At 42.6% G+C, this 15,684-nt stretch overlaps 1 protein-coding gene across 1 annotated transcript in view; it reads right to left on the bottom strand.

Annotated features, from left to right (window-relative positions):
• The window catches only part of LOC112106323 (N-acetylgalactosamine-6-sulfatase), a 58,429-nt gene that overhangs the window by 26,064 nt on the left and 16,681 nt on the right, over window positions 1–15,684 (bottom strand). Inside the window, exons 9-10 of the mRNA XM_024199496.2 lie at window positions 7,948–8,084; window positions 5,227–5,329 (exon numbers count right to left, since the gene is read on the bottom strand). Coding sequence (XP_024055264.1) covers window positions 5,227–5,329; window positions 7,948–8,084 — 240 coding nt within the window. The remainder of the gene's footprint in view (window positions 1–5,226; window positions 5,330–7,947; window positions 8,085–15,684) is intronic.

The following is a 15,684-nucleotide window of genomic DNA, read 5'->3' on the forward strand; positions in this document are numbered from 1 at the left end:
TGGGTGTGATTCCTAGACTCCAAAGCCAGAAGGGACCACTGTGATCATCTAGTCAGCTCTCCTGCATAACACAGGCCATGAGACTTCCCGGAATTCGTTCTTGTTTGAACTACAGCATGTATTTTAGAAAAACATCCAAATCTGGATGGTGGAGAGTCCACCTCAGCCCTCGGTAAGTTGTTCCAATGGTTAATTACCCTCACTGGTAAATATTTGTGCCTTACTTCTAGTCTAAAGTTGTTTAGCTTCAATTTCCAGCCAACTACCCTACCTGACTGGTGACACAGATCCTTTGACCAATTGGCACGGGATGTGTAATGTACACTGCTGTGTTCATTACTACTGGATTTGGCTGGAAGAGCAAGGTTGTGAATGCCGATAGGGCCGTGGAAGAGCCTACGCTCTGATAGCCATAAGCACCAAAGGACAGTACGGGCCAGATCCTCTGCAGGTCTAAAGCAGCACAGCTGCACTGATTTCAATGGAGCTATTTCGACTTACCGCAGCTGAAAATCTGGCCCTATGCCTTCCAGGTGAATCCAGTTACAGGTTTCTGTCACACCACTGCAGACTATACTTCCTGTGCTCTCACAGCTTCTTTTTAAACTCCAGGGGTCAATAATGAAGTATTTTTCCTGTGAAATCATTTATTTACTGACTCTCCAATGAAGTCTGAGACTACAGAATTCTTAAACTTCTCCGTGTCTCCTTTTTTTTCCGTCCAAAACCAAATCTAACTCTGGAAGAGAGTATGTATTAAATCTCAAATTATTTACCAATATAAATATATTCTCTCAGTAAATTCACTTATCTCTGTCCTATTCATCAGCTCCTGGATGTCAGACAATTCAAACTGCATAAACATGAACCACTTGTAAATCACAAAGGCTTTTTATTGTACAAAAATGGCAGCTAGGTAAATATTCCTCATGTGAGCGTCCCATGTAATTTACAAGCAGGAGTGGTGTGTGCCATCAAGTCCTTAGTCTCACTTATTTCCGCTGAGTGGATTTATATTTCTTTCCCTTATGCTATTTAAGGGAGTAGCCATTCATGAATATAAGTTATCTAAATAATCAAGTAGAAATAGCAGGGAAGATAACACCAAATAGTCCTATAGTGCTAGGAAATAGATTATAACGATTTATGGGAGGAATCGGATTAGAAAATACTGGCTTTGGAGGATAAAAAAACAAAAACCAAAAACCCAACACATTTCATCTTTGTGACTGACGACATGAAATTGAATCCCAAACTAGAATGCCGATGATGGGTACCAGTTAAAGCATGTTAATGTCATGAGAGTTTAATAAGGCAAAGAGACTATAAATCAGTGGACTGCTGGCATGGGATCTTTGCAGTGTAAATATTCCAAGTGCCATATGGGGAGAAGCACGCACAACCGAGTTCTCTCCTGGGGTTAGCTGTCTGTAAGCGTCTCCTCTGTGCTCCATTTTACACCTACTTTATTACTTAGCTGCCTAACGCTGCAATCAAGCAAGGAGCTTTCCAGGTTAGAGGCTAAAATTCCTAAACTTGCACAAATTCTTCTTATCCACGCTGGACGGTGAAAAGCCATGGAGGTGTTCAGAAGACACACATGTGGCCAGAAGGATAACAATGGGATGTTTTCCAATCCGAACATCAATTGGATTCTGGTTTGCTCAGCGGCATTTACAGGTTTAAAAATCTTCAAACAAAAGCACACCAAGCATGAATTAGAAATAGCGTAAGTGGTCTGTATTTCGGTTTGGCGGGATTCGTTTTAAACTGATAGATGCTGGTAAATGTCAATTTCAGCGGACACTGAAATCAACACAAAACCAGCATCCATCAGTAATAGCATGAGCGCAGCCTGCCCCTCCCCCCGGCACGCTGCACCTACAGGGATCCAATGTCACTGGCCTTTTAGCAGCGCAGTCCTGGGAGTGAGCGAGCAGGGCCATGACAGCAGAGCTGCGCAGGGCTTCCTGCATGGTGACACTGGATCGCTGCAGGAGCAAGGCGTGGGGGAGGCTGCGGTCCTAGCAGGCGAGCATAGTGCTGGAACTAGAGGTGCTGAGGGGGCTGCCGCACCCCCTGGCTTGAAGTGGTTTCCATCATACGCAGGGGTTACAGTTTGGTTCAATGGCTCTCAGCACCCGCACTGTACAAATTGTTCCAGCGCCCCTGCAGGGCAGAGCAGAGACTCCCAGCCAGGCCTGTGAGGGATGAGTCCCCAGCTGTGGGGGAGGTCACCCTGCTGCTGAAAGGCTCCTGCCCAGGGACAAAACCATTCAGTAGCAGGGTGGCCTCCGCTGTGGCGGGGGGCTTTCCTTCCTCCGTGCCATCCTGACCAAGGGTCCTGCACCACCCTGTCCACTCTGCCCTCCCAGGCTTGTAGTTTTCTCCACACCTTGCACGTGCAGGGATCGGGTGTCACCGGCCTGTGACCACGTGGGGAGTCCTCTGCAGCTCCGCTGTCATGGCCCCACTCACTCACCCACCAGCCAGGTGTGTGGGAACTGTTCAGCAGTGGGGTAGCCTCCCCAGCAGCCAGGGGCTCATCCTCCTCTATGTAGTCCTGATCAAGTGGTCTCTGCTCCAGGTCAGGACCGCAACCTCCTTCGCACCTGTGTTTTGGGCCCCTCAGTGGCACAGGGAGCCCTCTACAGCCCTGCCCCAACCCTACCCACCCCTTAATATCATGCAACAGTAAAAATTTAGAAATAAAAAGTGACACTAATAATTGAAATTAAAGAAAAAAATTGGATTCTGACAAGACTATCTATATTTAGTAAAAAAAACTCCCCCAATTAACAAGGGCTTTCAAGAGCAAATGAAGGTTTGGCTGAAACATGAAACAATGAAGCAACTCTCCAAAAATAACAAGATACTAAATTATCCGTAAAGTAAACCTCTTGAAAATAAACAGAGAGTTGTTTTGACGTATCTGGCCAACCTCAGGCCTGTTTAAATGGTTGCAGCTCCAATAAAGATGATGGAACTGTACCAGCTTTCACCAGATCTGACTTTGGCCCCATCATCTTTATGAGTGAAAGGCTTCCAAGTTCAAAGGGAGTCTAATACATCTCCACATCTGACTCAGATAATCAGGTAATGAGCCAGTCAGGAGACCCCACCATTAGACAAGGTAAAAACTTGCCTTATTAGCCAAAAGCCCCAGTGGCTTGGCAAGGCAAACTCATCTGTTCTGTCGACAATCAGGATTTCTAATGTCACACAAGTGTACATTAAAGTCCACTTGCAATGAAGCCAGCAAGCAAAACTGGCTCCTCCTACTCTGCCAAGATAACTCCAACCACAATATAAATATTACTGATAACCAAGCAGTAATTGCAAGGAGGAACTGTGTGGCGGTCATGTATGACAAGCTTGCAAAAAAAAAAAAAAAAAAAAAAAATCAGAACTGTAAAAATATTTTGCATTCCGATTTATTTATTTATTTATTTATTTTAAGCTCCGGAGGGTTGTAATTAACGTCTGGAGGACATGAGAGGAATCGGAACAAATTTCAGCCCCAGCTTCCTCTGCATGTTGTTAATGGCTATTCTGTCCACTAATGTGCTCCAATTTTACCCACATCAACCACATGTGATACAAGCTGCAGGAAAGCAAGTGAATTTTTAATCATCTCTCTGATGTACAGCATAATTACTGACTTTAATCAGCCAGTAGTTAACCAAAGACTTAGAAAGAAAGAAATATTCCTTAATTACACAACTGCCACTGCTCACAGTGGGAGAGTCTTTGAAATGAGTAACCGGTCTCCATTATCACAGCTACACACATATTCAGACATGTACAAACAGGTTAGATCAGTATAGGCATTTATTTTGTTCTGAACTAGGTGTGTAAGTGTGTAGATGTGCTTATATTACAATGGAGAGCAGTTACTCATCTCTGACATTGTCTTGTGTACACATGGGAAGTGCACACTTGTGCACGTGCACATCCTTTTCCAATGTCCCCACTCACAGTGAAAATCTTCCACACTCTTTCCAGGTCACTTGAAAGATCCGAGCTTTATTCACATACAAGTGTCGACAATATCTTGCATCATCCCCCTCCCAAAGCGTTAACAATGGCGTAAAGTATGCGATGCAAGTTTCCCTCCCAGTTGGTAAGTCGCTTTGGCGCCATGTAAAATTGCAACTTTGACTCTTTGAGCCTTACAGTCTTTCTAGATACAAAGTTTACAGCCATGAATGTAAAAGACTCCCTTGATGCTGCCTCTACCCCCCACCCCCCTCGCCCTGAGTATACAAACTACATGCTTGTTTTCACATCCACAAATGCCAGCAGCACTTTGTTCTGCACCTGTGAAGCCCTGAGGACCGCCCATACATAACAAATAGTCATAATCTTACAAACAACCCCCTCTACCACCAGCCTGCTGTTGAAATTGCTGAAAGCTGTGCCATAGCACATTTACTTCACTTTTAAGGGCATAATCAGCATGGCACAATGGTGAGCTGCCATTTGTGAAATGCCCCAGAGTTTATTACCCAAGTTTGGAACAAGAAAGACACAAAATCAGAAAAACAGCAAGAGCGTATCACTTAGAACAAAGGGATGGTCAACCGAGAGAGCTCAAAAATGTGCTACGTCTGAGAATGATTTAGGTCGGAGCACGCTTTTGTAAGAGATGAAACACAAGTGCTCTGTTTTCAGCGGCTGCAGTTCTTTGCACAGTACAGCTGCTGACGGCTGGGCTTCCTTCCCTCTCCATGCATTGCTTAGCAAAGCAGCCTTATAGTCGTGTAAATAGTGAGGGACATTGAATTCCTCATATCAGACACTGGATCCACACCAACAACTTAATGTAACACTCCAAATGGTGTGACATATAAGCTTGGTAAGAATTGATCAAGAAAAGATGCTTAACGTTGGAGTATATTAGAGGCTAAAAAAAAAAAAACCACCAACCCCAACATCCAAAACAACCCAAGAGGACAATTTCCTGTGATTGCCCTGGAATGACATTGACTTCAATATGAAGGTGCTGAAATACTAGTCTCCTTCCTCCTTTCCCTTTATCCTACAGATCCAGCAGTAATGACACATCAATGTCTACAATAAAAGGCTGGTTTAAAATGGAGCGCAGGGACATGCCAATGATTTCGAATTCCCCTTTAATGGGTTCCCCCCCATGAGGAAAATGTCACTTGATGCAACTGGGAATGGGGGAAATGAACTAAACGAGGGGGTTTTGTTTTCTGTTACCTGACTGAACTGCTCCCAGGAGTTGATCCAGGTCCAGTAGTGAGCCTTGTAAAGCCCAAGTCTTACTGCCATCATCTCGTTGCCACGGTAATAGAATATCGGCCTGACAGGGAAGCAGAAGGGGGAGGGGAAGTGCAGCTGCATGAGAAATGCAATGTGCCTAAACAAGCGCTTGGGCAGGCACACTGATAAGGGAGACAAACACTTTAATGGAGTCTGACTTCCGATTCAGCTATCAGTCAGGAACAGGCTGCCTTCTCAGAGTCTCCACTGCAAGGTTTTCAATTAACATTTTTTAAAGTGTTCATCAAGTTGAGAGCTCACATTGCACAAGAATGAAACATTATACAACTGGGCTGCCAGTGACTGTTAATCCTTGAACTATCAGCCCCTGGAATTTTCTATAGAGCGTGACGATTTAAACACCAAATGTCTCAGAAGAGTGGGGTGTGTGATGGGGATTCACAGAACATGTGATGCTTGGTCTCCTGTTTATGGCTGGGGACAGCTAGAGAGCACCAGACTGCCAGCTGTTACTGTCACACAGGCTGATTAGCCAGAGAAGGGGGAAAACAGCATTAAAGACGCATTCTGCTTTCCAGTGCCATCTCAGAATGCACCCGAATCACAAATGCTAGCACTCCAACATGCTTTAGATTCCACCCCCATCAATTTCTTAAAAAGCCTTCCCGTTAACTTGGCCTAATGCAATTCTGGGTGCTGCCTTTTCTCAAACCCCCATGATTCTCAATTTAGGGAGCACACTGGGGATATATTTGGAAAATATATTCTATTCAGACTAGTTAATGGCCTGTGTCCCCCTTTCAAAAAATGTTGTGGCGAGCTCAGCACTGTCCCCCCTTTTCCCTTTGGTTTCACTGACAAAGCACTCTGTTGCTCTTGGAATGGAAGGTAAAACCAGACCAGTCCATTTCTGCAGAACTGAAGCATCTATAGAGGGCAGACTCTGTTGGCAGAGTTCCTCATGCAAGGACTCTAGCTTGGTCAGCTTTTTCCAGTAGTTATAGACTGCTACACGAAGTCAGAAAGTTCATCATCATCAGTTCTGAATCTGCAGCTTTGGTTTGGACTCAGAATTCCTATTTTGCAAGAACTGTCCGGTTCTATGGTGCCACCTTGAAGACCATATCTTCATGGTAAGAGAAGGTTAAAAATCTCCCTGACTGAAGCACAGGAGTGGTCTTAGATCCCTTCTGGTTTGAGACTGAACTGCAGTCTCCATCACTCCCTGCACAAACGATGAGTATTTAATAAGGAGCTCTTTGTATTTATGAGGAGCTTGTGAACAAAGGGAAAAACCCAGCTTAGCACACAGGGCCCATTCCTTTTAGTCCACTCTGTATGCACCAAAAACTTCTAAGGGATAATGAGAGTGAAGGGGGTAGCAAGAATGCAGAACGGGGTCCAAAATGTTCCCACCAGTGAAAGAAAAGGACTCACTCATCCTGTTCTCGCTCACCCATAACACTCATACCTCAAGGAGCTTTCTTTAGTTGGGGGGTGTTTGTATAAGATCTTTTGTTTTCCATCCCCACATCATCTTTACTGTTCCTGCTTTCTTAGCTAAAAAGGATGTTAAAACCTAACCCACTGGAAAAAAATATTAATGGAGTTTTTGGCTTTGGAAGACCTGACCTGGTTCACCTGGTGCACTGAAGTGACAATTATTGTAGTGCAAGGGGCAGAGTAATAAAACGTTTGCCTCTCCAATGAAAAAACTCTTTGATGTCAATAAAGAACCTCGTCAACCTTAAAGAAATAAAGTAATGCTAATTGCAAACATTTCACAGCACTCACAGATCCAGTAACGCCCGAAATTAGACACGAGGGGAATCACCTGCAGTGCTATGCAGGTGCTTTCTGCCCTAATGGGCACAAAAATAGCTTTTCTGACCTAAGGTTCAAAGTCAACACAGAAGAGAACACAGATGAATCCTGCAAGTATCCCGGTGCCTTTCCTCATGCTCTCCCCTACTTATGGAACATCCTCTCTACTTTGATTTGTCAGGCTGCTTCCCTCTGCTCAATTAAACCATTCCTGGAAATACTCCCAGTTCTACATTGCCCAGGAAAGGAAGTCAAGAATGTTCACTGTCTAATCTTGTCTTGTTTTAACACCCATCCCATCCCCCACTGCTGCTCATTATTCCAGCTCTTCAAGTCAAGTCTAAAATTTAGGCCCAACCGTGAAAAAGGATCCACGCAAGCAGACCCAGAGGAGCAAGTGGGGTTTCAGTGAAGTCCCTTTCCAGGGTCAAGGCTTTTGACTGTATACTCTTTCAGGCAGTGGCTGTGTTCTGTGAAGGACCCAGACACTCTTGGTTGCCTCACAGTAATAAATAATTAAACCTCCTTTCCCTAACCAGGTTAGAGTTCACGGAATTTATCCTCACTGTGACCTTATGCTGTTCCAGGGATCTGTGCTAATCCCTGGACAACTGAATGTGCCCAGGGAATCCATTTCATGGCAATATGCTGAGTTTCAAGCAATCCCACCTCGCTAGCTCCAGCACATAATTAGCACAGAAAGTAAATCTCTGTTGCTCACCCCAATTCAGCCATCAGGAACACAAAGTGCACCAGGCCAGTTTCTAAAGTAATAATAGTTTTTAAGAAGAGATTTTTAAAATGAGCAAATGAGTTCTGCCCCCGTCCAATAACCGCGAGGGAGGAGCTGTGAGCTCCGTGCTCATAACTAACCTGTCAATTAGCTTGCTCTGCAGGATGACAGGAGAAAGGTCAATACCGTCAATCTGTCTGTCACTGGGAGGCTGCAATCCCGCTAGGGAGAGGCTGGTGGTGAAGAGATCCATCACGTTACCCAGCTGATGACTCACCTGAAATCGACAAGACAACGAAGAGCGTTTGCACAGACTTTCCATACAAATTCAAGCAGACGAGGCTGCCTGCCTCTCTGCTACAAAAGAGCTGCTTTCTCAGTCCCATTCCCTTTTTGCATCTCTCAAAATTTCTCACTTGGGGCTTGCTCCTGCTCATATGAGAGTCACATGCAAAGTCCCCATTAGCTTCTAGGGGGCTGAATCAGGCCCTTCCTCCTTTCATGTTGTTTTTTTTATGGATTTTTTTTTTTAAACCTTTCCCTTTAACTTCACCCACTTTCCATTCATTCATTCATATTTTGTGGTGCTTAGGGCCCCCTGGTGTGCATAGGCAAATTATTACTCATTCTGAGATTGAAAAATCAGTATTCCATACAAAGTTCCCCTTGATTTATTCCATTCATTGGCCCTCTCCGGAGCCCTGCATTGCCAGGGGTGAGCTCCCAGCAAGTACAGAAGTGGGTGGATGGGGAGTGATCTTCGGGTCCCAATGACCTTGTCTACAAACCGTTTTCAACAATTCTAGAATGGTGAATCTGGAATATTTTAGAATATTTTTATCAGGGAGGAAAAACCACCATTTTTTGGCTTTAGTGGTTTTTTAAGAGGTTTTTAAATTTAACTGGCAGCCATATTTATAATTCCTTCTGTCTTAATTATTCCTGTTTTAAAAACAAGCATCCCACACAGTATTTGTTTCCACCGATTACCTTCTGACTGATTTACACACACTCTTTCTGTGCTATGCTACTATGCTAGGAGACTATCATCTGCCTTGGGATGGGGAATTAAGCAACATTACACAAAGTTGAGGCCGATATCTTCAGTCAAGTGAGAGTATGAACACTTTGCGACAAGATGCATCAGTACCAGATGTGACCCAACAGAACCTTCCCAGGCATACCGCAAACTCGGAAACAAAGAGCCATGTGACCCAATTCAACATACTTATACAGTGGAGAAAAACCATTTTCTTTCTTTTCCATCCAAGGCAGATTCTCATGTTCTACCAATATACTGAGGACACCAATATATCTGTCATAGCATCATGACCATCAAAGCCTGCCTTATCCATGAATCTTCCTGCTAATAAGTAATGGATCTCCATTTACTAAGCTAACTCTAAAAGAGTATTTAAATACTGGAGCAAATTATGATAAAAGAGGAACTCTGCAACATATCAGCTCAGTTGTTTTAGTTTCTTCAGCCCTATTAAGGGAAACAAACCATTTTCTGAATTACTAAACCTCTTGCTCTAAGTGGCTAGATGGCCAATAGGTTGAAAAAGTGAACATCTCAGGATTTAAGCGGGGAATTGAAAAATATTTCTGAAAATTACAGTATTTTCCTCTTTCCAAAAACAAGAGGCTGCATGCTGTGCTTGCACTATTGGGATGGATTAAGCGTTTAACATTGCAATGTCACTCGGCTGGATTACAGTCATTTCAATTCTTAACCATTTGAATTCATCACAAAACACTGACAAGAGCATTTAATACGGAGGAAGGATATGGGCAAAACTTCCCCTGTTCCCATGCAGGAGAAAGAGAATGCAGAGCAGCAAGCATAGAGAGGGCCTGATCCTGGAAACCTTTATTTATGAAAATAGCCTTTAGTCAGTAGAGTAATCTGACTGAAATTACTGGGATTACTGGCATGTGAAAGATTGCGTAGGATCAGGCCCATAGTTTGATTCAGAGCTTTTGCTGCACTGAGGTACTTTGGAAGAGGCTAGGATCAGCCTGTTTTTGTGGGCAGTAAGGATGGGAAGGGGTTAAATCACAGGACCTGAAATATTAAACGGTTCTCCACATGAGCAACACAAGAGGCAGGTATGTACACGAACTCTTCTAAAGGTTCATCTCCTCGTTTGGAGGAGAGGATGGAGGGAAGCTGCTGGCAACTTTTTCTGCTACGCAACCTCTGAGAAGGAACTGGAACAGTCCCATTTTACAGTGAAACTGGACGTACTGTTTTAGTTTTATAATGTGCACTGGTACTGGGAGATCTATATTTTCTCCCTTCAGAACAAAACAAACCTACATACACTGCACCAAATCCTGCAGCCCTTACCCAGGCAAACCTCCCATTGCCTTCCACCCCAACAACTAAGTCAGACACCAATGAGACTGCGCCTCACTGCAGATACACAATGGTTACACACACGCTCCCTGTTCCTTTGCAAGAATGACAGACGTGCATTTTTATTGCTGATTCAAACACTAACAAAAATGCTGTTGTGTAGCTATCAGATACAGAGATCTGGGGAGGGGTCAGGCCCCACTGACCCCATTTTGATGGGACCTAGATGTTGCTGCGGTTGCTCCTTACACTCTACTGTCTCCACACTGCTCTCTTTGGGTACACCTACACTGCAAAAAATAAACATAAAATAAAAAAAGATCCACAGCAGTGTGTCTCAGAACAACTGACTTAGGCTCATGCTACAGGACTAAAAATAGCGGTGCAGACATTCCTGCTTGGGTTGGAGTCCGGGCTCTAAGACCCATCCCCTTCTCCAAGCTAGCATGAGTCTGTCTACTAGGCCTGGGAGGCTCACCCCCAGCTGCAGTGTAGACATACCCTTAGATTGTAGGCTCCTTAGAGCAAGGATCTTGCCTTGTGTGTGTGTTTTGTAAAGGGCTGTGCACACGTTAAGAGTGCACAGACATTAAATAATAACAATGTTATCCTCCTTCAAAGAAGCTATCACATCCATTCCTGACAAAGGTGGACAACTTCACACACCATGAGGTGCTGAGTCTCATATGCTCGCCCCCTGCTCCTTACCCTTTGCACGTCGCAGGCATTGTGAGGTTGGAGAAATGCCATGTGAAGGATTTGAGAGATTAATAAAGGGGATATTTGGCACATGATATAGTTATTAACGTGCCTGCTCTCGATGTACTCCTGCTGCAGCAGGAATGAACAGGATAGCTAGCATGTAAGACTTTTTGTAATTAGGCCTTTCACAGTTTATAAGGCAAATCCAAAAAAAATCACTTTTCATGTCGCCACTCAATCCTGTCACCTAAATCTTTTGGCTAACAGACAGCAAGAAGCAATAGCCAAGCTGAGACGTACTATCTAATTTATACACTGTGACAGTCCTCTGGGGCCACCACTGACTTCTTGTACTGGCCTTTATTAAACATAACCAGATGTAGATGACTCCCTTTAATCATTCAATTACGTTTCTGGTCTCAGACAACATTCTTCCGTGAAGCAGAGAAAACTTCTTAAGGAAATTAAACGCCAGTGCCACAGCCACTTGGATTTATCTGTGCTCTGCAGCACCGTGAAGAGAGAAAAAAAATAAAAAAGGTTAATATTTATAAAACTTTGAAGTATTTTCAGGGAATTTTTTTTAAATTACCATTTTCTCCTGTCAACAGCACTCTCATTCTAGTTGCCTCTTCCATTTTTTCTTAAGAAAAATAAAAATCCAGAGAGAGTAACAGCCCAGAGAAAATAAATAACATATAAAAGAAGAGCGAGATCAGATATTCCTCATATCAGTAAGGAACAGCTGGCATTACGCACGTAAGAAGGGCTCCCCCCCCTTTTTTTTTAAATAAACTCTCAGTGAACACATAACGTCTTTAAGAAAATGAAATCCTTTTGCTGTGGGCCACGTTGCGGGAAGAAATAGTCACCACTGCTGTTATCAGCGCTTTCAAGCTTTAACTCTGAATCAAAGGCGACAATTAATAAAGTCGCCCCCGCCAGGAAAGGAAAGGAGAAAAGCTAAATATTTGAAACTGGGTGAACAAATGTCAGGGTGTTTTTAAATAAAATCCTTTTACAGTTATCACAGCGAGCAGACCTGATATCCCTGTCTAATTCAATTTCAATTTGCGCCCCATGGGAGATAGTGAAGAAAAGGTTGCAATGCTGTCTTTGGGTTGATATGTTCTTTTCTCCTTCAGGGAGCAGGAACTGGGGAGGGAAGGGGAGGAGACACGCAGAAAGAGAGAAGGAGAAGGATTCAAATACCAGCAGAATATGAATTTCTTTCAGCTAGATCTTTCCAGAAGGCAGATGTGATGCAGGGAATGTTTAAATGTTGACTTGTTATGAATTCACCTGGAAAATGGAGAGGGGGAGGAAGCTACAGAAAGGCTGTTTGTGTGTGAATAAACATGCCAAAACAGGGGGCCAAAAGGAACTGAATTTTGATGCCAACACCAGCAGCAGCCTCCTGTGGCAAGACCCCCACCGAGCCCCAAACTGGTTACCTATAGCGCTACTGATGTTCCTATTAGAACTGTCCACTTGATTTCCTTTATAATTTCTACTCAACATTCCTTTTATTTGAAATAAAGAAATACACCCACTAAAAAAAAAAAATCTACAAGTCAGTAAGATTGTCAGCATAAGAACATAATGGCCATACTGGGGCAGACCAATGGTTCATCTAGCCCAGTATCCTGTCTTCTGACAGTGGCCAATGCCAGGTGCTTCAGAGACAATGACCAGAACAGGCTATCATTGAATGATCCATCCACTATTGTCCACTCCCAGCTTCTGTCAATCAGAGACTAGGGACACTAAGAGCATATGTTTGCATCCCTGACCATGTTGGCTAATAGATATTGATGGATCTATCTTCCATGAACTTACCCAATTCTTTTTTGAACTCTGTTATAGTTCTGGCCTTCACAATATCCCCCGGCAAAGAGTTCCACAGGTTGACTCTGCGTTGTGTAAAGAAATACTTCCCTATGTTTCTCTTAAACCTGCTGCCTATTAATTTCATTGGGTGATCCCTCTTATGTTATGTAAAGGAGTAAATAATACTTCCCTATTCACTTTCTCCACAGCAGTCATGATTTAATAGACCTCTGTCATATCCCCTCTTAGTCATCTCTTTTCCAAGCTGAAAAGTCCAAGGTTTTTTAATCTCACCTCATGCAGCAGCTGTTCCATACCCTTCATCATTTTTGTTGCCCTTCTCTGTACTTTTTCCAATTCTAATATATTATTTTTGAGATGGGGCGACCACAACTGCATGCAGTAATGAAGGTGTAGGCATATCATGGATTTATATAGTGGCATTATGATGTTTTCTGTCTTATTATCTATCCCTTTCTTAATGGTTCCTAACATTGTTAGCTTCTTTGACAGCTGCTGCACATTGAGTGCATGTTTTCAGAGAACTATCAACAATGACTCCAAGATCTTTTCTTGAGTGGTAACAGCTAATTTATATCCCATCATTTTGAATGTATATTCAGGATTATGGTTTCTAATGTGCATTATTCTGCATTTATCAAATTTCTGACCATCAACAAGGAGGCATGACCCTTCCAGAGAATGCTTTAACTCCAGTAGTTTGGTGGGGCTGAGCAACCGAATGGCGCAGGCAACAGGATAGGGAAACATTCAACAGCAGGTTACTGCTTTGAATGTGGCCTCGGTCAACAGTAACCAAAAGTTGTCACCATTTGATAGATGTTTGGTCATTGCTATGAGACAGTTTGTGGGTTCACTCCAATTCCTGGTGGACTTGTGTCCATCGTAAAAGCAGTATTACTAGCGGGTAAAGTTCCCGACTGATTTAGCAGAGAATTCAATGACTACATGGCCACTAACACTGAATTAACCTCTGACTCCTCCCTCCTGGTCAGGTTGGGAAGGTAAAAGCTTCAACATACTATATGTAAAATAGACAAAAAACTGTAGAAGGGAGCTCTCCACCGACTAGGTCTAGAAAAGGCAATTGTTGAGAAATAACTATGCACTATAAAAACTATACATGCGACTAACACTAGAAGGCAATGGCAGAGTTGCATTACCCAAAAACCTGAAGCAATGCTGTACTTCTCACCTGAGGATAGTGTTGCGGTGGGCATCAGACTGCAGGAGCTTTGATTGCAAGAATACAAGCATAGAAGACCTATCAATATCTGTTATTATGTATTTATTTACAGATCCATACTAGCACATCCACAACACAGAGTGAAGCAGCACATTATGGAGCACAGGTTTGAAAAGAGTCTGAGCCCAATGGGAATTGTGGGAGCACAACTCCTCTCAGGACTAGACCTCTATATGTGTAACCATTTGGTGGCCAGTTTCCTGAAATGGGGCTAAATCAAGCAAGGAATTAAGCATATGCCTAAAGTGAAGCATATACTTAAGTGTTATTAAAGTCAATGAAGGCAGATCCGTCAATGGAGCGATGCCAATTTAGATCAGGTGAGAATCTGCCTAATAAGACTTAAGCATGTGCTTAAAGTTAATCATATACATAAGAGCTTTTCTAAATAGAGGTAGCTTGCCTTTGTGTGTGTACCCATGGCAGTATGGCACCTCATTTGGGTGTGCCAATGTGTTAACCATACATAAATGGTTGATCATACAAATTTAGGTTAAACTTTCAGTTGTTTCTAAAAGAGCAAGCAATTCACCACAAACTACCACATTGAGCTCCAATCTGTGGCAAACATTTCTTACCATCACATAAAATAGCTAGCTACACTGCATGTACAAGATTACTGTTGTTAAGTTATTGCTAAAAAAATTTCCTTGCCTTTGTTCCTAATTATACCTTAGAGTTATTTTTTCATATCTAATGTACCTGTCCCCATTAATGATGGCTGTTTACTTTAGGCACTTTACTCAAGTTTGTACATACAAACCAAAACAGTTAGTTTCAATTTTGTGTTCTCATGCACTAGTCCAAGGTTACTTATGCTTGGCTTGCAAGGACTTCATGGGAATGTTTAAATTCAAACAATAAACTGTTTTCATTTCAAATGTTAAAGAATCATAAAAACATTCCTATTAGGTTTTGTAAAACCTTTAAAAATGACAAACTCAAATTGCCCTTGTGCTCCAAATTTTAGGCCAAATCTGACAGTGGCCCTCTAAATATGTTCTATAAATTATCTTTATCCGATTTAATGGATTTACAACATTGAAAAGGAATGTAAATTAGAAAAATAAATGTTTTATAAATATTTTGCGATCTTGGGCACAGTGTCGAGTTGATGAAGTATCACTTCTTTCTGAATAAAAGACATCTACAAAGGGGAGGGAATGCATATTATTTAACAGGAATCCTGCCTCCTGGAGACCTGATTAAATCTTTCTTTAATGAGTATTGGGACAATTTCCTGCACATGCTGGTATTGCCACCTGAGGATTATTTTAGAATGAGCATCATCTTAATCTCTGTGCAGGCAGGAAATAGCAACATTCTGGTACACAGACCTACCTCCCTGAGTGAAACTGCTATCTAGCCACAAAAAACAGGAGTGTCAGGTTTAAAATCACTCGATGCTGCAGGACATGCAGAATACATCCAGAAAGCATGTTCCTCCACTGCAGCAGGGCACACAGTAACAGGAATGTCCTTGCATTCCATTTGATCGCATTGATAATCCACTAAAAATGCTGGGGATACAGACGTATGATCCAACAAAAGTGAAGGGGTTAAACGGACCAGGAAAACAAAAAGGTATCTGCTGGCTAAAATCAAACCCCTTAGTGTTCATAAATAATCCAGTCATGTGCATTCACGGTATAAGATTGCAATAATGTAATTAACTGATCTTATTGTATATACATCAACCAATTCTTGACTTAATCA

The sequence above is a fragment of the Terrapene carolina genome, unplaced genomic scaffold, assembly GCF_002925995.2.
Source record: "Terrapene carolina triunguis isolate 2854851 unplaced genomic scaffold, T_m_triunguis-2.0 Scaffold33891, whole genome shotgun sequence".
NCBI classification, from domain to species: domain Eukaryota; kingdom Metazoa; phylum Chordata; order Testudines; family Emydidae; genus Terrapene; species Terrapene triunguis.